This window comes from Linepithema humile, chromosome 6 (genome assembly GCF_040581485.1).
Source record: "Linepithema humile isolate Giens D197 chromosome 6, Lhum_UNIL_v1.0, whole genome shotgun sequence".
Classification (NCBI taxonomy): Eukaryota; Metazoa; Arthropoda; class Insecta; order Hymenoptera; family Formicidae; genus Linepithema; species Linepithema humile.
In genome coordinates, this window is record NC_090133.1 from 8,686,626 (window position 1) to 8,707,771 (window position 21,146).

General features: G+C 39.7%; 1 protein-coding gene across 3 annotated transcripts in view; it reads right to left on the reverse strand.

Annotated features, from left to right (window-relative positions):
• The window catches only part of sick (sickie), a 311,918-nt gene that overhangs the window by 179,576 nt on the left and 111,196 nt on the right, over positions 1-21,146 (reverse strand). For 2 of the 3 annotated variants that reach the window (XR_010890838.1, XM_067357558.1), the window contains exon 1: positions 11,377-12,340. The exons of the other annotated variant lie outside the window; for it this stretch is intronic. Coding sequence is in view for 1 of the 2 variants with exons in the window: in XM_067357558.1 (XP_067213659.1) it covers positions 11,377-12,048 (672 nt within the window). In the remaining variant the exon portion in view is untranslated. Of the gene's footprint in view, positions 1-11,376; positions 12,341-21,146 lie in introns of those variants that run through there. 3 annotated transcript variants of the gene reach the window in all.

Sequence of the window (21,146 nt, forward strand, 5' to 3'; positions counted from 1 at the left end):
AGGACCGGCGAAGTAACGAGCTAATACAATTTCTTTCAAGAATCGAGCGTAATTAATCTCAAGATTATTTAATTAACTTCGATTTGATAAGGAAAGCGAGTTACGAAGAAGGTGGAGTATTGAGCAGCAAATTATTCGCGTCGAGCATCGCAATTCTTTTCCTCATTTCCTATTCTGGTCTCCGCTATCCCAGATGTTAGACCGAGAGTCTTACGCGGAATCGCAATGCATCGCGGCATTGATAAGAGCGGGTGGGAACCGCGTACGCGCTGATCGATATTCGACTTGACGGCGATTATCGCGCGACTAGGCCCGCGCGTTAAAAGGCAGCACCACGGCCGGCATTACAATTAATGATGCTTCTCGTACGCGAGCCGTGCGGAATCGCAATCGATCCGCGCACCTGTCGGGAATGCTCATGTCGTCCTCGCGGCCGCCGCTCGTTCGTTCGCCGTGAAAACAACAGTGGTCGCCGAGCGTTCTCGGAATGCCGTTTAAATTTTCGCACCATCGCGAAATTATCGAAAATTTACACCAATCGCACTTTTAATTGTGAAATCTTGTCACAGGACCTTAATTTTAACTTGATAAAAGCGGCTGATTAATTCGAATCAGAAAATAAAATGATATTATTCAGTTGCAGCCTTCAATGTGCGATTGTGAGACAAAAATTGTATTACGCCTAAATTGTGAAATTATGTTACGAATTGTTATTTTGTCTGCGATCAAGACTTATATTTCTGCCGAAATAATTGCGTTTTTCTCTCTCATCTTCAAAAATTTTACGATCACACTATCATAAACGCCGGAAATAAAATTTATGCAAGCACACGACGTCACGTCCGCCCAAGTTGATCCGTCAAGAATCTGTCGGGATTTGATTCGGGCATTAAAAGCATTCGTGCCTATCACAATTTCGGCAATTAATTCCCGACAGTTTGACGATCGTTTTTCCGGCGCGGCGGTTCGCATCTCGAAAATCGAGGGGGCAGTCAAAGGACAATAATTGTCCCTCGGCGCGGGGGTGGATAGTGGCGGGTACGTTGGCGCAAAGAGGGTGCATGAAATTGAATATTGCAGCGGATTCCTCCCGGTGGCGACACCGGGAACTCAGGAGCCGGAAACAAAACCGTTAAAGGACAATAATTAATTCGCTCCCGACGGTCGACGGCAGTCTGACGGCTCGTTAGTCGCGTAATCCTGGTTGCCCGTCCTCTTTTTTTTTTTTTTTCATTCTGCGCGATAATGCAACCGAGAGGATAATCTCGTGAGCGGAGAAAAGGGAGGAGATGAAAGGTAAGCGTCGCATAGTTTTTTTTCAAAGGGAAGAAGGGTAAATCACCAGCAGAGATTGACTTTGGTAAATATTTTTCACGCTTTCCGTCTCCTCGCGGCAGGATCGTAAAGTCCTTCTTGTTCCGCGATTAAATAAACTGTTACTTTTGCTTTTACTTCGATATCAAATAGCCGATTTCACATCGTTAATAATTACGTTAATAAAATTCGTTGTAAACATATCAGTGTGTCAATTAGTTTTACGTAATTTTTTTCCCTGGAAAATATTAGACCCGATAAATCTGACATTTCTAATATAAGCATATATTATTGTCGAGAATTCCCTCAGTTCTCTCGCTTTCCCGTCTTTTCGCTTTCATTTTCCCGCCCCATCGATGTCTTCTCATTTGCTGGATTTTTCGACAAAAATCCCGCCGGTTAGAGGCTGCAGAATTAATTCACTCCGACTCGCAGTGGCCGGAGAGGACGGGTTTCACTTTTCCCCAATGACGACGAGGGGGCGCTGGATGGGTTTCGTCGGTGCGACAATTTTGCGGGCAGAACACGTCCCGCGCGGAAAGGAGGGGGAAGGGCGAGAGAAAGGGGTGAGGGCCCGGGCTTTGTCGCGCGATTACGGTCGAGCGGGAGATGGACGTACTATAGAATGGTCCGGCGGAATTAGGTTTGCTTTAACCCGAACGATATCGAGACACGCCAGCCGGCGAGACGGAGCGGGGGAGGTCGAATCGAGAACGAAAGGGAAACTCCGGGATCGGGAAACCGTCTTAAGCGCGTAATCCAACCGGCCAGTCAGAAATGATCCTCTTAATTTAATAGAGTGTCCTGAAAGAACGGAAGTGCAACGCATCCCTCGCCAATCATTTAAGATATTGATGCCGAATCGTAACTTTCATTTCTATAACGCTGTAATTGATTAAATTTTTAATCCCTTTTAATTATTGATTTGAATCATCGCAAAGCACTGCGAAGTGGAGAAAGATTTGGAAGAAAGAGACGCTTGATTGCAACTTTTGGGAATTTTGTCTCGCTCGCTGCCTTTCCTTCAATAGTATTTAACTTCCTCGACCGAAGAAATATTAAATCGAGTATTGTCCTGGGACGGGCTCGCGTCCTTCGCAAGTTTCCTACGTCTCTTAAACTTGATTTTACGCTTTTTCCTCCATCTTTTTAATCTGTCTTTTTAAGGAAACGTCGGAAAGTTTCTCCAAACGAGAAGATCGTTGAGGCGGAAATCAAGAATATCTGCGCGCAAAACCCAGATCTCTCTCTCTCTCTCGGGACAGAATTCAGAGGCTTGTAAATACATGCGGCGGAGCAAGTGCGTCAAAGTCGGAGAAAATTGTGTAAAATAAAGTGATAGAAGCAGGATTCTTATAAGCTGCAATAAAGTTTTCCCTCGCAAACATTCTCTCCGCAACTTTCCTTCATACTTTCATTTTCGTGACAATAAATTGATGATAAATGAATCCTTTTATCTAGACGCGAACTTCTTTTTCAGGTTAAATTGAGAGATCGAGGAGTGAATATTGGTGAACGGCGAGAGAGAAGGGCGCAGCTAGCGCAATGTATGCACGCGGGAGATGCGCTAATGCGGATCCCTTTGCTTTTTCGCCGGTCATTGCCCGGATACGTCCCTCTTCCACGCCGTTCATCGCAAACGAGCTGTGTGCCGCTGCGACACCCTCCTTTCTCCTCCATTTTCCATCCTCTTTTGCTCTGCTGAGAGACGCGTGTTCACTGCGTGTATTAGTCGCGCAGCGAAATCGCCCGAGACCAATTTTCCGATCGGCAAAGCGCAACGCGATCGATTCCGCGTCCGGAGAGTCGTGAAAAATGCGCAAGTGTAGATCGCATGTCATCAATAGATCGAGATTCAACTCATTTGCATCGAATGAATAATAAACGTGTATGTATGCATAATTACATTAATTCAATTCAATTCAAGTAACATTATTCAGTTATATTATAAAATAGAATTCTATAAAAAAATATATCAAAAAAGAAAAAGCAAATTATTCAATAAAACTAAATAAAATTACTTAAGCTAATGTTTAAGTAATTTGCAGGAAATTAAAAAAGAATTTTGCAATTACACAATTTTGAAATCACAAAAATCCCTAAAAGAATTATAAGTTGAAAAATTATTTAGATTCAATCAATCAACGTGCTTGATTGCCCGGGAATAATGATTGTTTAAGCTAGCAATAACATTTGATAATCATGGAATTTTCGAGAATTTTACTTTCCGCCAATTTACTTCCGGCAGCTTTCATCTTCTTAAATAATGGAGGCTGACATTAATAGAGCCCTCGTAATAATTTGCCGGAAAATTGTCGGCAGTGAAGTACATCGAGTCCGACTGAGGCACTCATGTGCGCGGTTGAGAACCGTCGTAACCGAGTTATCGTTCCCCCCCAAGAAACTAGACGGAGGACGCATGCACCCTCTTCCCTCAGGAGGATAGGGTACGTGTCCTGCGACAAGCGTGTCCTATGTTCTCACACCCACTCGAGATTCGAGGAAACCTTGTTGCCATGACTACCGAACTCCCGCGAGAACAAAGTTATTTTTACGTCCACCATTACGCCGGCACTCCGATAAGATCTAATTAGCATCCTTTGTTTCTCCGCAAAGTTAAGGCCTGGCCCAAACATCTTTAAGCCGCTAATTCATGCAGACGTCCCGAAATAAAGCGACATGAATGAGCGAAGAGAAACGATGAGAAAAAAAAAAGATGTATCATTATTTTTCCATTATTTGCGTTGTTAGGAAAATATCGAAACGAAACAAAAATCTGATAAAAATAGTTAATTGCAAGTATTACTTATTTACGACAGTGATCAAATTATTTCCTGCGGAAATCCATGCAATGGAATTGCTCAAGTTTTCGTCCTTTTTCCTTCGTCTGGCCGTCGCGTTGCTTTTTCCTTTTTTCTCTCGTTCATTTTTGCGCAGCTTCCACTTCGGGATGCTCGCGACTCGCTTTTTTTTTTCATCTCATCCGCCGCCGGCGCCACGTGGGTTATGTTTTATGAATGAGTGGCTCACCTACGCACCATTACGGCGTGTACGCGCGCGTGCACACGCACTCGCGGGAACGAGAGCTAAATTTACCTGCGCCGTCAGTCGCGCGATGTAGCCAGGGCCCAACCCTGCCATTGTGCGTCGCCTCGTGTGGGCATTCTCTCGCATACGCTAACTGGCCCACACGAGAGACCTTAAAGGCCCCGAGAAACCCGTGGATGCGCGCGTGAAAAACTTTCGCCAGTGGGCTTGCCTCGTGCAAGGAGGATAATCGTTTGTCTTTCCCAAGACAGTTATGCGCCTTTCATCATGCACTCCGTCGAGAGTGCGGTATATATTTCCGCAGCGTTACCGCTAGTACTTGAAAATTAAGGCGCAATTTATAACAATTTGAGTACATCAAGAGCTCGAAGCATATTTTTTTTTATACACGAAGAGTAAAGCTTGATAAGTAAAAAGAGGATAGTGATAATTTTCGTAGTACAAAGAAATACAAAGACAAATTCCTGCCGACAGAATTTGCAACAATTATTCCTATAATTATCTCCGAACTCCTATCGGTGCCTCGATCGAGGATCTTTATTTACTGCCCGAAGAAAATCTGTACGGCAGACGCGTGCCGTTCGTAGAAAGCGTATTACAAATTCCGGCTCTGTCACGTCGAAATTGCTATAATTCTTTCGGCTCACGTATAGCGCGCAGAAGACGGCTAACTCGCTCTGCGAAACGCTCTAACGAGCTTCGACGTTTGCTAAGGGGAGGCCAAGCTCCTGATTCGGCAGCAGATCTATCTTCCCAGGCAGCATCCTTTTGCCCCAAGGAGCCGAAAGACAAGAGGGCTCTCTTCGGATCTCAACGACGCGCGCCTGTCATATCTGCTTTTCGTTTCGCGAAAATGTACTTATTCTAACAGCGCCACTCCATTTTTCCATCGAGATATTATTTTCCATACACAATTTCTAGGAACTGAATTTCAAACGTTAGTTACTTCACAGTTTGATAAACTTCTAAAATATTTTCAATTAAAAGTGTCGAATTGATTTTATTGCGCCTTTTGTTCGAATAATAATTATTTGCAATGCAACTTGTTTGAAAAGATTTATATATTCCACTCTATTTTACTTTACTGCATATTATTTGAAGTATATATTTGAATAATATATATTTGAGTATATATTTGTATAGTATATATAAGTATATATTTGAAGTATATATTTGAATAATAATTATTTGCAATGCAACTTGTTTGAAAAGATTTATATATTCCACTCTATTTTACTTTACTGCATATTATTTGAAATATATATTTGAATAATATATATTTGAGTATATATTTGTATAGTATATATAAGTATATATTTGAAGTATATATTTGAATAATAATTATTTGCAATGCAACTTGTTTGAAAAGATTTATATATTCCACTCTATTTTACTTTACTGCATATTATTTGAAGTATATATTTGAATAATATATATTTGAGTATATATTTGTATAGTATATATAAGTATATATTTGAAGTATATATTTAAATAATAATTATTTGCAATGCAACTTGTTTGAAAAGATTTATATATTCCACTCTATTTTACTTTACTGCATATTATTTGAAGTATATATTTGAATAATATATATTTGAGTATATATTTGTATAGTATATATAAGTATATATTTGAAGTATATATTTGAATAATAATTATTTGCAATGCAACTTGTTTGAAAAGATTTATATATTCCACTCTATTTTACTTTACTGCATATTATTTGAAGTATATATTTGAATAATATATATTTGAGTATATATTTGTATAGTATATATAAGTATATATTTGAAGTATATATTTGAATAATAATTATTTGCAATGCAACTTGTTTGAAAAGATTTATATATTCCACTCTATTTTACTTTACTGCATATTATTTGAAGTATATATTTGAATAATATATATTTGAGTATATATTTGTATAGTATATATAAGTATATATTTGAAGTATATATTTAAATAATAATTATTTGCAATGCAACTTGTTTGAAAAGATTTATATATTCCACTCTATTTTACTTTACTGCATATTATTTGAAGTATATATTTGAATAATATATATTTGAGTATATATTTGTATAGTATATATAAGTATATATTTGAAGTATATATTTAAATAATAATTATTTGCAATGCAACTTGTTTGAAAAGATTTATATATTCCACTCTATTTTACTTTACTGCATATTATTTGAAGTATATATTTAAATAATATATATTTGAGTATATATTTGTATAGTATATATAAGTATATATTTGAAGTATATATTTAAATAATAATTATTTGCAATGCAACTTGTTTGAAAAGATTTATATATTCCACTCTATTTTACTTTACTGCATATTATTTGAAGTACTTACAATCGCGCATGATTAATGCACAATTAATGAAAAGATATCACTTTAGCGAGTAGCGCGACTAATGAGAGAAAAAGAGAGGGATCTGTTATTGACGTGGTTTCATAATTGCGGTTGCGACGCTGGCAGCGACCGGTCCGCGTTTCTGTGACGTGGTCCAACGCGTTTGTTCTCGCGCGAAACGTATCGGTGCTCGTGTGATGTGGCATTTCCGCGTAGCATTTGATGTGGACGCAGTGTGGCACAGACACACTCCGGAAGGTCCAAGAGTGCACGCGGGGAATATTGATTTTGCGCGTCCTTCTTCGGAAGGTTGACCGAAATTTTTTTCAGGCAGGATGCAGCCGCACACATGCGCACTTCAAAAATAAGATGTGAAATAACGAAAGTAAAAGAAAGGAAAAAAGTGTGCCTATCGAATTCTTGACAAAATCTCGATTGACAATTTTAAAAATTTATGCATTAATAACGCGACAGAAATTTGTTCCGCTTGAAAGGCAACGCAGGCGACGGAAGCCGAGCTGCAAAATAGCGTGGAAAATACCCTGGCAAAGCGAAACTCGATAGCACCGCAAAATTCGTTTCTCGTCATAATCCGGATTCAGTGCTGTATTTGTTTAACACTAGTGCCGCGTATACGTGTCTATCTCGATTATTTTTTCAGAATCCTGCTGCATCCTGCCACGCCGACCGGATTACGAGTATTTATGTGTTCGGAGCGCGACGCTCGAGTAGAAAGAGAAATATTTGTCCCGATATGGCGGCATCAATAAACCGTACGAAAGGAAGGGACAATTTTGAAAATTTCGGAGGCACGTTCATATTTCCGTCGGCTACATCTTTCAGACTTGTGCTGCTCTTTTTCGCTCAAAATTTTATCTCCGTAATAATAAGACACAAAATTTTCTTGCAACTGAAATTTAATTACGAATTCACCAATTGATATCCTTCGAACAGTCAGAATTTGTAGAATTATAAATACGCATCGATAAAGAGACAAAGAGCGTCGGCTGAAACATCTACAAGGAATTCCACTCTCGCTGTCTCTATTGTCTAACGCCCACTCGTTATTTTTTCGTGGCTCTCTTCACTCGTGCGATGACTCGTGACTTACGGAACAAGTCTGTGCGCACAAGTGTATTTCGCGTACGTGTGTGTGAGTCAACTCACTTCGCGATTCAATTAAACATCTATTTTCCCGGTAAGATGACTCGATCGAGGCGGAGATATGTACTTCGCCTTGGGGTAGGTTTATTCCGACGTACCAAGTGTCACAGGACAGATACACGCGCACGTATATTGAGTACAGTCATGCGTGAGCGCGACCTAAATCATTTATCGTCCGATTGCCAATTTGCAGCCCTACGAAAATTGCTCTCGTCAGGAAGGACGCCCTTTTTCCCGCTCCCTTCGCGCTATTCTGAATTTTCCTTTCTCTACCGATTCCGTACGTCTCAATAAAGCAATAGCGATAGATAGTTAAACACTAAATACAATAAAATTAAACAAAAAAAAAAAGTCGAAATTGATTAAAATTAAATAAAGGAGAAATAAAATTGAATGCAACAGCATTGATTAAAAAATGCTTTTTCGATATTCTCATCATAAATTAGATAAATAAATATATAAAAATGTCTCAATTCATTTGTCGCTCATATTTTATTTCGCAATTTATTGCGCACAGATTGCTATATCTCGCAATGCAATTTACGGCAATTTAAACTAGTTACATGGCTAACAGTCGCGTCCCCTGTAATAATACGCACGGATTGTTGATTCGTAAATACGTATCGTGACATATGTCGAGAAAAATTCAGAGCTCATCCGCGATGAACAACGAGATGTCAGCCGTGAAAACATTTTCTTTCTCGAGAAACAGTTAAATGCCACTCGTGAAAAATAAGATGCAAAAATATCAAGAAAGCGATGATTGCATTATTACAATTATTTTAAAAAATCATAAATATTATAAGCATTTTTAAAATCTGTTTTCTAAGCATTAAAATAACATTAATAAATAACTTTCACGTATTAATATTACATATTTTGGTTCTAAAAAACTAGCAAGTTTAAAAGCTCTGAATTTTTAAGACAAAAGATTTTCATTTCGGTGAATATTTAATGAATTTCAGTATTAGATAAACATTTTTTCGATGAATAATGTAAATTAAACGCCGGAAGAAAGAGAAATGACGCCCAATAAGACGCGAAATTAGATAGCTCGTTTCCGCAAGAATGATCCAGTCATACGAAACGCAATAATGACGCGGATATGTTTGCTTTGTCGAAAGGAATAGGAGCAAGGGCCAATCCGATCCTTTGCGACGGGAAAGGGAGACAGTCACCCTTCTTCCTGCGAGAAGATGCTGGCGCTGTTCCCCAAGGCAAATATCACAAAAGGACAAATGGAGAGAAGAAAACGCGAGCTATAATCACCGAAATCGATCGCTACGACATTTATAGCTTCTATTACGCTGTAATATGAGAAAGTGAAGAAGATATATCTAATTTCTTGTAAAAATATTTACTTGCAAACACGTAATTCAAACATTAGACTTTTAATCCTTAAGCACACGAGAAATATGTATATATAAATTACGGTATGAAAATATATAGAAAAGTTTTAAAATATCCTAAAATAAGCAAGTGCTTGTAGACTTCATTAAAAACTTAAAACCCGATTTTGTATACAATTTTAATTTAGATATTAAATAAATACCTTTTTGCACTTTGCATCCGAAAATATTCTTACAAAAATTATTTGTAATTTTATCAACTGCATTCTTTCCCATCGAAAATCTTTCTCGCTTCGAAGAAGGACAAAGTCCTAAAAATCGAAACATCCAATTAAGAATTAATGGCGTTTTCAGTGCAAGCTTAACGAGCAAAATCAACATTCGCTTTGATCGCTATCTAATAAACAGTCGTGTCTCCGTTTCGCCCAGGGCGAAACCTTTGTACGCATAAGGAAAGACGTGAGTGCACCTTGCGCCGTGAATGCTGGTAGTCAGTGTCATCCCTTAAAGTAAACATCGCGAGAGGACGACGGTGGACTTCTTGAGGGGGTTGATCAAAGTGCCTTCACACCCTCAGGCAGCATATTTGATAGCCTCCGCGAGGATCGACCCTCCCGCTATTCGGGAGAGGAGTCTCGGGAGTTCGCTTACGAGTGAAACGCAGCAACGCGGAAGCACGAAGACGGAGAGAGCCGGCCGAATGCTCAATTTTTCACGGGCCGACCTGACCTTCTGCTACCTCTGTGAAATATCGCGTATCTTTAAGAACCGACCGGGAGTGAGATAAATACATTATTACGCGACGGATAATTCGCGGAAATTGTTTCTCCTCGAAGGGGGAGAAAAAATACACTCGAGACTCGCGTTACGTCGCGCCGCGACGATCATTTCGCGATTATTTTTTCGCCCGCGACGGCGACTGCGGGACTGCGCGGAAATTCGCGAGTCGCCCCGCGGCGAAATGTAGCAAAACTCGATATGCGTAGCGCCGCAAATTTGCGGCTCGGTTTCTGAAATTAGCTCGACAAGGGGGCGCAGGGAAAATCGGCTCGCCTCGGGGGATGACGAGACCGGCCGTGGGTGTAGAGAATATTACGGGGCCTCTAGGGTCGAGGGAGGAGAGGGGGAGGGGCGAGGAGAGGGCCGTTATCGGAGGACGAATGTCCGCGTTAAACGCGGCGATTCGCCACGGCCGCTCGCGAAATTGCTTCCGTTTTTCGATTAATTCGAGAACGCGAGCGCGTGCGAGAGCGCATGCCGCTGACAGTTCATTTCGAGAAGCTGTATTCGCAACTTCGTGCTCCGAATTTCCGAGGATTTCCAGGTGAGGAATAATTCACTGTCCGATACAACGTCGCTCATTTACCATTCCGTCCGATTCGTAAAAAGCGAATGGCACATACTTAATTTCATTGGAATTGGGATAACATTGCTCGATAATTCGGCGCGTCTCATTATTCGTTTCATAATTCAGCGGTCATAAATAAATGATGGATTTGATGCCGCAATCGCGCTGTGCGACTCCTGTGCCCCGCCTGTTTGATTCGCATTAAAACTTTATTCCATAAATAATTTGGCATTCCTATTGCTCGCCATTTCACTGTGATTAAACGATAATTCAAGGTAGCCTCTTTAAACAACTGACTCCACTATTTGATTTGCGAGAACGAAATAATAATATGCGTTTAATTGCGGCCGAACTATCGTATGACACCTCTCGATATCCAATATTTCATAATAACAATCAGAGATTAAATTATAATTCAGTATCGTGGAAACTGTAAACAGTTTAATTCCACCGTTAAAAATTTCTGCAAACTTCAGTTGCATGTGTATGCATATTTATAACATACACACGCAGGTACGCAAGGCTGCGTATTATTTTATTTGATACGGAGCTTAAAAATAATCAAATTATTCATAGTCTGCTTCTGCGTACTTTGCTGCTTTTGATACACGCTTCTATTTATCGTAAATTTATGAATTCTTTAGAGAAACATTTTTCATTCAGAAATTCAGTAATTTAGTAATCAAGTTAACTCGTCGATTGATCTTAACGACTCGTCTTCTTAGCGCTTTAACTTTCTCGAGAGCGGCAAATTTTTCTTTCTCCCTTTCGCAAGCGATCATAAACTACCTGCTGCGTAGTTTTCCCCCGATGCTGCCACTGATAGAAATGATCGGCGTTTAAGGACCATCCGGGTGCGAAGCTAAATCCTTCTGTCGGTACCTGCGAATTGGAGATAGGCGCGACCGCACCGCTGACCTGATGGCACAGCAGGGGATCCGGAAGTTCCGTATAAACACCCTTCCTGCCGCCGAGGTATCCCGCCGTCATGCACTTCTCGTCCAGCTGAGCGGTCGGGTCCTGGCCGCCGCATCGCGATTGCATCAGCATTTCCTTCTCCAGGATGTACAGCGTTTCGAACTCCAGGAAGGACATGCCGGCCCCCTCGTCGACGCAGGTCGACGTGGTCGACGACAGCCTGAGTCCCAGGCCCATCTCGTCCCGGAACGAATCCTCATCCAGAGACGGCAGGAATCGCCTCGGCGAGTGCCTCGGGCTGTGATGCGCCGGTTGACGTTCCTCAGAGTGTCTCCTGGGCGACCTGCGATCGTCGCAAATTCGTCGCGGCGACCTGCTGGGACTCGACGACGAGGACTCGGTCACTTCCGGGGATCTCCTCAGGGTGTCCGCCACCAAGGAGGATATCAATGAACGCGAGGACGTCAGCCGGCAGATCCTGCTCTTCGGCTTCGCTCCGTTGCCTGTGCGAGAATAGACTCCGGGCGTCCTGAGACCCGACATTGTTTCTCTCTCATCTTTCGAGACGCTCTGTGTGGTCGCAATTCGTCACGCAGGTCCCGAGGTGTCCAGAGAAATCCACAAAAATCCCAGAAAGCTAACGATTTGATCGACGGAACACATTCGGTTGTTCCGATTGTGTTGATTGTTGAATTCTAGCTAATTGATGATGGAAAATAGTTAAATTCCGATATGTGATCTTTGGTGTCCTTCGAGATCCTTAAGAAATCTTTCTCCGCGATTTAACGGCTGTGCTGAAGAACTTCTGGCTCTTGACGGATTTGTTAGAAAAATATATCTCTTGAGAATTCTTCTGGACCTTCTTTGAATTTATTTCACATTCTAATTTATATTTGGATTTTACTTTCGGATTTATCAAAAAAATTAATTCCTTTCAATTGTCACAAATTTTACAATCTGTCACCGATAAAAATTACATTATCTGTCTGTAAATTATTATCAACAACGCCCACCATTCCGCACTTAATTTTAAACGCGATAAACATTATTATAATTAAATAAACGTCGTATTAAACTACTACAAGTAAGAAGCACCTTCTAATAAACATTATTGAACATTATTTCTCGATAATCTCACTTCACTTTCTCGTTTTTATCTCTCTCGAAACTCATCGATACTTTTAATTTGACAATAATCACCGATATTCACTGATCAATTCTAAATCACTAACGGAACCGAAGGATGCATGCGCGAGCACCCTTGCAAGAATCCTCGGCAGGACTGACGGTCCGGCCCGCTGCAGGACGATACGAGGCGTCACGGCAACGAATGTGCGCGCGCGCACATTGCGGTTATACTGGGTGAACTTTTTACCCTTACTTTGCCACCTGAATTCCCCATTGCATGTCACGCGCGATAAAATATTTAACATCTTTTGCCATATTTCTCCTTCAGTATCCTGCTGTATATCAGAAATACAAGTCTTCTACATTCAAAAAAATTAATTAAAAATTAATATTAAAATATTTTTAACTTTTTCTTCAATTTTAAACTGAAAATATACGAAATTGTATATTTTTAAATATTTGTCGAAAAATGATTTTTCAAATCAGAGTTACGTTTCCGTCTTCATAAAATTATTCGCGTTTCTTCAAACACAATACTTTTTCCTCGACTTATTTTTTTAAAGAAATTTTAGATATTTCAGTAGCACTCTGTATACAGAGTGGATCAAACGAGAAACGACGAGGGGAAACAGCGATTATTTTACTCGAAGTGCGCCGGCCGTAAATTTTGCGAGGAGTCGAGTTACGAGAGCGCGATGCGGGTCGCGGCGCCGCGCTGGCTACTTCGAGGTGCGAGAGCTTTTTACGGGTGCGACTGCACAATTGGATTATCGTCGCTAATTGCCGAGTACTAATGAAAATCAAGTGTATTCGGATTATGACGAGTGTGCTTTTAACAGAACAGACAAGTTTGAAGAGGGAACGTGACGGCAAAGCATTTAACGAGATTTACACACAGATCTTTTGCAATTTACACACCCTTCACATTCATATTGCCTTTTAATTAATAATAATTAATATCTTTCGTAAAAACATGACTATTTTTATAAAAGTTTTCGTTAAAATGTTGCATTGTGTATTAACAAATTTCTGTACAATAGAAGTTTAAAATAAAATACAAAATGTAAGCTAAACTGCAGTACAAAATAAAATTATCGTGTTATAGCTCGTACTCAAAATTTTAACCTTGTTTATAAAAGCTTCGTAGTTCTCGTCTTGCATCTACTTTTTGAGTTTTTTGATTTCATAGTAAATAACTTTTAATTTTCGCAGTTATTTTCTCACTCCGAGTTTATTCTCAAATACGGTAAATATCAGTATATATTAAATTCGACAGAAAACAATTCTTTATTAACGTTTCAGCGGTTATTTTACTCGAAAAAAATGTATCGCAACAATGAAAGAACCCTTGATGCGAAAAACTCATCCCCGGAGCCGACGATATCTCGCCCTGCACAAGCCCGGATCGTCGAAGAGTCGGAGATCGAACGGGGCGCGACAACAAAGAATGCCGACAGCATCCACGAGCGATAAGAAGACGCGGTCTTTTTCGCCTCTCGATATCTCGATCGTCGCACCAAGGTATTTTCCGACGTCGGCGGGGAAAAAGTGGAGGGGATGCAAGGGTGAAAATCACCGTCCCGATGTGTGTACACGCGGGGTGAATATTATAAAAGCGCCACCATGATGAAGGAAAAGGTACACCGCACCGCGCCCTTCGAAAAAGCCCTCTCTCGATATACCGTGACGAGTGCCGGCACAATACCACCTCTTCACCTCCCCCCGCCTTCCTCCGGCAACTTCCCTTCGGGATAAATTTACATATTTATGGCGAATGCTCGGCGCACCAGAAGATTTCGAATGCATGTTAACTAATAAGTTCGCATCGCCTGTCGTTTGGGTAACATCAGAAGCGCAGGGATGGTTCAAACGTAATGTTAATCAATGTAGCCCTCATAATAAAAGAGGAAAATGAGAAATTTTTAAGAAATAGTTCAATCGTTTTTCATAATAATGGCGTAGATTAATGATAAATGCACTAATGATACTTTAAACAAATTTTAAGTGTGATATCAATCCTGAAAATTCAGAAAAAGTATTTTCAGAAGGGAAAACATTTCAAAAAATCAACCTTCAATTTGTTAACTATTGAAATTTTTACAACCTAATTTCTGAATGCTTAAAAGCATATGGAAATTAATTTTACACTAAGAAAGTTGCCTTGGGATAAAAAAAACTCTTTTTTCTCTCTCATCACTTCTATACACATTTTTCTACGATCATCTTTGCGTAGGATCCTGATTTTGACATTAATCCCTTAAGTAAAGCTCAACTGCGAAATTTCGTGGCGGAAATAATTTCAAGTTCGCCTTTCAACGTGACACTCACCGACTTACTCCAAAGAACAACCCTCGGTGTAACACGGAAGGGGATGTGCGTGCCGACGAGAGAGAGAGAGAGAGAGAGAGAGAGAGAGAGAGAGAGAAAGAGAGAAGGAAGGAATCCATCATAACGAAGACACGCGTACGTCATTCAACACTCGAGGGTTGCTATATGGGCTTTTAATTTGATCTTGCTCGACCGATAGTATGATATTTCGATTCCCCCCGAAAAAGATTTTCCGCACGCTGACATGTGCCGACTTTGATTTGATGTCTTTTTTAGGGTTCAAATTACGGGCGATCCACTCGAAGAGCGCCTTGCAATTTGTAACTTTTCTCGCGACTGATCCGTATAAAATTATTTCGCAATAATTAAGGTAATAAAAATCATAACTATATAACTTAACAAACTTTTGCCAAAAATTTAATGACGCAAAATATTAAATTACAAATTTTAACTGATTAAGAAATTTAAATATTCTTGTACTTGCTACATTGTTCATTTGAAAAAAGAGTGACAAATGGCGACAAAAAGTTTTTTTATACGTTACAAGTAACATATTATATTTGTATTATTGTTGCAAGATTTAAAATAATTTTAAATCTTTTTTTAAGAAAAATAAGACATTTTCACATATTGAATGCGAGAAAGTTTCTAAATGCTTTCCTGAAAAATTTAGGTCTTTTCACTTCTTTTGAAAATATGTAGATGATTGCGACATGACGGGAATTCAAACGCATCAAAGGTAGCATCAGGGTGGCTTTACTCTCTGTTCATTCCAACGTCAAAACTATTTTTAAAAAGAATCGAAATCCCGAAACCCGCCGGAGCAACAAAAAACCGCAAATACCCTTAATATCGCGTAAGCCCGAACGGATAATATCTCTTTATTAATGGAACCAGTCGAATCGATACAAAACCCCGTGCGTAAGCAAACACATACGAATGGACGGGAAAATGAGAACGGGGGGAGGAGCAGGGAGAGAGAGAGAGAGTGATGGCGGCCAAAGAGTCGTCGCAATAATTAATAAAGCCGCACCACCGGGCTTAACGTTGCCGCGACTCCTCGCTTGCCATTCGCTTTCCGCTCGCTTCCCGTCGACTTACTTTTCCGTTTCCACGAATTCAATATAATAATAAGCCCGCGCGCCCTGCGATCGGGGTCCTGCGGCTTAGCCCTTTGGGCAAGAGGTTCTCAGCCGGCGTCTCGTCCAACAAAAATTAATTATACACTGCTATAAAAATTAAAATTAAAAAATATTACTTCTCTCTTCATTTCCGTAAAACAATATTGATGCGTGTAAGTTTTCTAACAGTTTATTTCTAACATTTCTGACTGAAAACTTTTTAATATTTGTTTTTATCAAAAACTATATATTATTACTAAAATTAAAGATTGCGATTATTATTCTTATTTAAGCTTTCAGCTTATTTTTTAGATATTGTAAACTGTTATCTTATGCAGCATCTCAAAATAAATTTGAGATACCTGCTTTAAAGAGCTTCAAATAGTAGGATTTGCGGAGGAAGGACCGCATTTACCGAATTTACCAGCGAAGGGTGGCTCACGGAAAGCATTATTGCTATGTCACTGGCTTCGAGATTATTGCGAATCATTTTTTTCCGCATGAAAGTGAAACTCTATGCACACAGAGGATCCTACAGTCGCAAAGATCAAAGATCGAGCACACGAGAAATTGAATCTCCCCTTTTCTCCCTCTTAATATTCTTATATTAAACTGTGATACATGTGTTTCATGTTTCAATAAAATTTATAATGCATAGATGAACTATCGAACATATAACAGAAATTTATTTCTTAATAGCGACTTATGCCGAATTTTCCGCTCAGACTGTGTAAAATAAATTATTTCATGTCTCGAATATCAGAGTTGCATTTACGGCTGTGATAACAGAACGCTAATCGAGAATAACAAAGTCCCGTCAATTAAAGGCACTTTAGCCGCACGTTACGTAAACATTTATCTCCATTATCAGACCCTACGATTCGGTTACATTGATCAAACGGCCTAACAAGAGCTCGTTCGACAGATACGATTGCCAATCCGTATCAATCCGGATTGTGCCTAAAAAGACGCAAAGAAAAACATCGTAGTTCTCGTGCAATAGTCCTCTTTAATGTCTTTAATAGGAATTAGATTTTGAATTAGTGTGCTAAAAATAAAGTATCTGTACTTCTATACAAACATCCTAACACATATCCCACTTTTACTCGTTGCAAGGCTTTTGGAGTTTGAAAGAAATCAAATTTACTTGTTTGTGAAGGGAAAAGCATGTCTAAGAGCGGATAAAGAAAACATCGCGTACGGGGGTGACGATTCACGTGGAATAAACGATCAAATTCCTCACGTGCTTGTAAAAATTGATACAAAAACGATTCCTTATCCTTCTTATATTGAGACTGAATCTCCCCTACTATTTCGTGGTCTGTTTGATGTCTCGAATTTCAGGAAAATTCGACTTGATCAGCAAATCGCGTTTCAATATCGCTGGAAAAAAATAGAGGGCCAAGAATCTTAATATGATATGAAATAAAAACTTTCGCTTTCACAAGTGAATTTTGCATGATTTTTCAGTAATAAGTTTAAAATAATTTCATAATATTTGTAATGGTAATAGATTATTTTTTTTAAACAAATTTATGAGATTTTAACATAACGTGAACCAGAACCCATTTAAAGACTCATTATAATCAAATTTGTGTCCAATTTAAATTATAATGTTTATCGATTTTTCTTACTTGTACGAGAAAACACTTTTATCTAAGAATGTATCATATCCTTAGTGTTTGTGTCGCCATCAGCCGGTAAGGAAAGAAACTCGGCCTGTTTTTACACAGATAAAAGCGCATTTGAAAGCTTGAATATCTGAAATCCTCGAATCCCTTTATACTTATATAAAAAAAAATATTCTAGCTCTGTTATATATTTACACATCAATGTTCATATAATCACAAATGTAAAAACTGTAAAAAGCTTCAATATTTTCTTAAATATATAAAAATAGAGACTGTTTTAATATATTTAAATTGATTCTAATACTATCAAATATCATAAATATCATTCAAAAATATTCCCTTAATCTATTATCATTTTTTTTTCGTATTAGACGATATATAAGTGTACTAATTTTAGATCAAAAAGAATTTGTACCTTTCTTGAAATCAGTAATTCAATTACGACATAACTACGCGTGCCAAGCACGAAGAAAGAAAAATCAACAGCAAGCGCGTGAAGAAAAGCGCGAGACAGAATTCTGTGGAGGAGGCGCCCTTATGAATGAGCGGCATGCAGGACGCCACGCGCGCATGCCTGCGTACGATGCGAGGGTGAACGTAATTCCTTCGCACCACGTGCTTGCGCACCCATGGGGTTTGCCTTGCCCGCCCTACGCAACCCGTGACTCATAAGATTTATAGCTTTTTCGCCGCGTCAAACTTTATTCCTCGCGAGAACGCAAAATACAAAGTCGCAAGACACTTGGTAAATTGTGAAAATTAAAAAGAAAGAATTTATATGCAATTGTCAAATAACCATCTCTCGCCTCATCATTTTATCCTGCCTAAATTTTGAGAATAATCGAGTGCAATTCCATTTCCCGAAAAAAAAGTTCACGATCTCAGATCTTTTACCTCGGCTTGGCGCTCCTCGCAAGGACACTTTCGTAGCTTCTCCAGCTGCAGGTGAATAAGATGAAAAGCCGAGTATTTTTGACTTTCCGGCGATAAAGGCGAGTCGGGCGATCCCGGCGATCCCAGACCGGAACTCTTGCTATCGCTGCTCCTGATAATGTCCTTCGAAATGTACTTGCTGATCGATGGATCCTGCTGCGGCGATAGCGGCGATAACGGCGACCCGAATCCCGAGCTTTCCGAGCTCGAACTCGCTAAGCCGTGGGTCCTGCAGGATCTCGCCAGCCTCGGCTTGGGAATCAGACTCCTGAACTTCAAGGATTCAGATCGGCGGATCTTAGTCACTCGGCAAGCGGTATATTTCCACTCGAAGGGCTCGCAGGACAATTTCAGGTCGAAATCTTTCCTCGTTCCTACTTTTTCGCTAAATAAATCTTGCGAACGAGCCGCTTCGACGTCTTCGAGACTCTTATCAGCTTCGTTCTTCATCACCTCATAAAATTTACGATCCTTTGCCAGGGACTGCTTCGAGAGATCCTTTCCCAATTCTCCAACGTCGAGACTTCGTGAGTGCCTTTGTCCGTTCGCTCGTTTTCGTCGCATGGACGCTTTGAATTTTTCAGGACCGTCGTTCTGGTCGTGAAACATGTCCTTGCGACAGACTCGGCTCGATCGAATGAGTCCCGAGCAATTTTCATTATCCTTAACGGCGGCGCTTTTCTCGTTCTTCGTTCCGAGGACATCGGCGGCAATCGCGTCCTCGGATCCAAATCTCGTCAATTCCAAACGTCGAAGACCGTAGCCGCCGACGTGATCTCGAAGCTCGTAATACTCGACGTTCTCGACGCAGCTGTTCGACGACGCCGGGAAAAACGCGTTTAACGACGCCGGGCGTCGCCTTACCGTGCCCGTCTCGTGGCTGGGAGAGTCCCAGTCCACGTGGAAGGTCCTTCGCTTCGAGGACATCTTGGAATTTTCGCTTCAGTCCCGACATCGATCGACGTGTTCAATCAATTTTACAAAATTATATTATTTTTCAATAAGTTATATTATTTAAAATTTATAAACGCAAAACAGCATATAAAATTTTTAAACGTAAGACAATTTCGATAATCTTTCTTCAAAATTTTTCTCTCTCTCTCTCTCTCTCTCTCTCTCTCTCGTTACTTCTTACACATATTTTTATTAATTTCTCAGATTATTTTCTCGCACCACTTTTTGCGCACTGATGTATCATTTTTTTTATTACAAGGTTTTGCACTTATTCACGACAATTTTAATCACACGCTTAGTAACTTAATCGACTAATCTAATTATGTACATTCTGAGGAAAATTCCTACAGAGTTTACGGAAAGAAATCACATCGCGGACGATAAGCATATTTTCGGGTCTCTGCACCCAAACAATGGATGCACTTGCCAAGGATGCCTGGGGCAAACTGGAACCCACCCCTGAACGAACAGACACCCACCCCTGTCGGGCACGAAAAGCAGAGCGTGTGTATATATAGGATGGCCCCCGGCCTACAACAACCCCACGCGCGTATCATAGCCGCGGGGCCAAAAACTAATTACATTCGGCTTCGGGGTTGGTGTATGATCGCACCATATTGCGAATGTATCGTGCCGATGCGGTCATATGAATTCCATAGGACAAACTCTTACGTTTACCAAGGCGCTTATGGTTGCGGCGAAGCGCAATTCTTATTCGACAGTGGTTCGCGATTACGCGAAAGAGCTACAACTCCCGATCGAAAGTCACGATTTCTTACCCAAAATATTTTGCGCAAAAGTTTTTTTATAAAATTAACGGTGAATCTATTAATTTTTTCAACATTAAAACTGATTAAAGTTGTAAAAACATATGCCATGTATGAATATTACAAATATAATTATGTATGTTAACTAGTTCAAGTTTCATTAGTTTCAAAATGCAAAATTTAATTCCTCAAAAATAATTTTTATTCATTAAATTGATATTAGTAATTTTAAAAAATTACTTCTACAGAACTCGTCGGAACAAACATCTTGATAATGTTTTCGCAGACAAAAGGAGCAGATGAGAAAAAGCAAGCATGTTATCAGTAATTTCCCGTGATAATAGAAACGTCTGTCGTTTTATCCGGCTACTGCTTCATGAATAGCATTTGGATAAAATCTCATCACTTTAACCGGCGGCAGAAATTAGGGTGGCAACCCCATCGTGTGGACCAAGCATCACAGCATAGTAATGATTTTAAAGCAAACATTTACCTTCTGTTTTCAAATAAATAATAACAATTCGGAAAATATAAAATATAAAAGTTCAGATTTCATCAACAGGATAAGACACTAAATAAAAAGACATATGTTTCCTAATCTCGGTTTAAAGAAGTTATTTTTCATATTAAAAAAAGGCAAATTTTTCTTTCGGTAAAAAAAACAATTTTTCTATGCAAGAATAATCGAATTTTTCTCCTTGACAATATATGATTTGATCTAGCGCAATCCTGTAGTGTTACGGATCTTTTCAGGATGTCGTACGAAGAGTAGCTGTGTG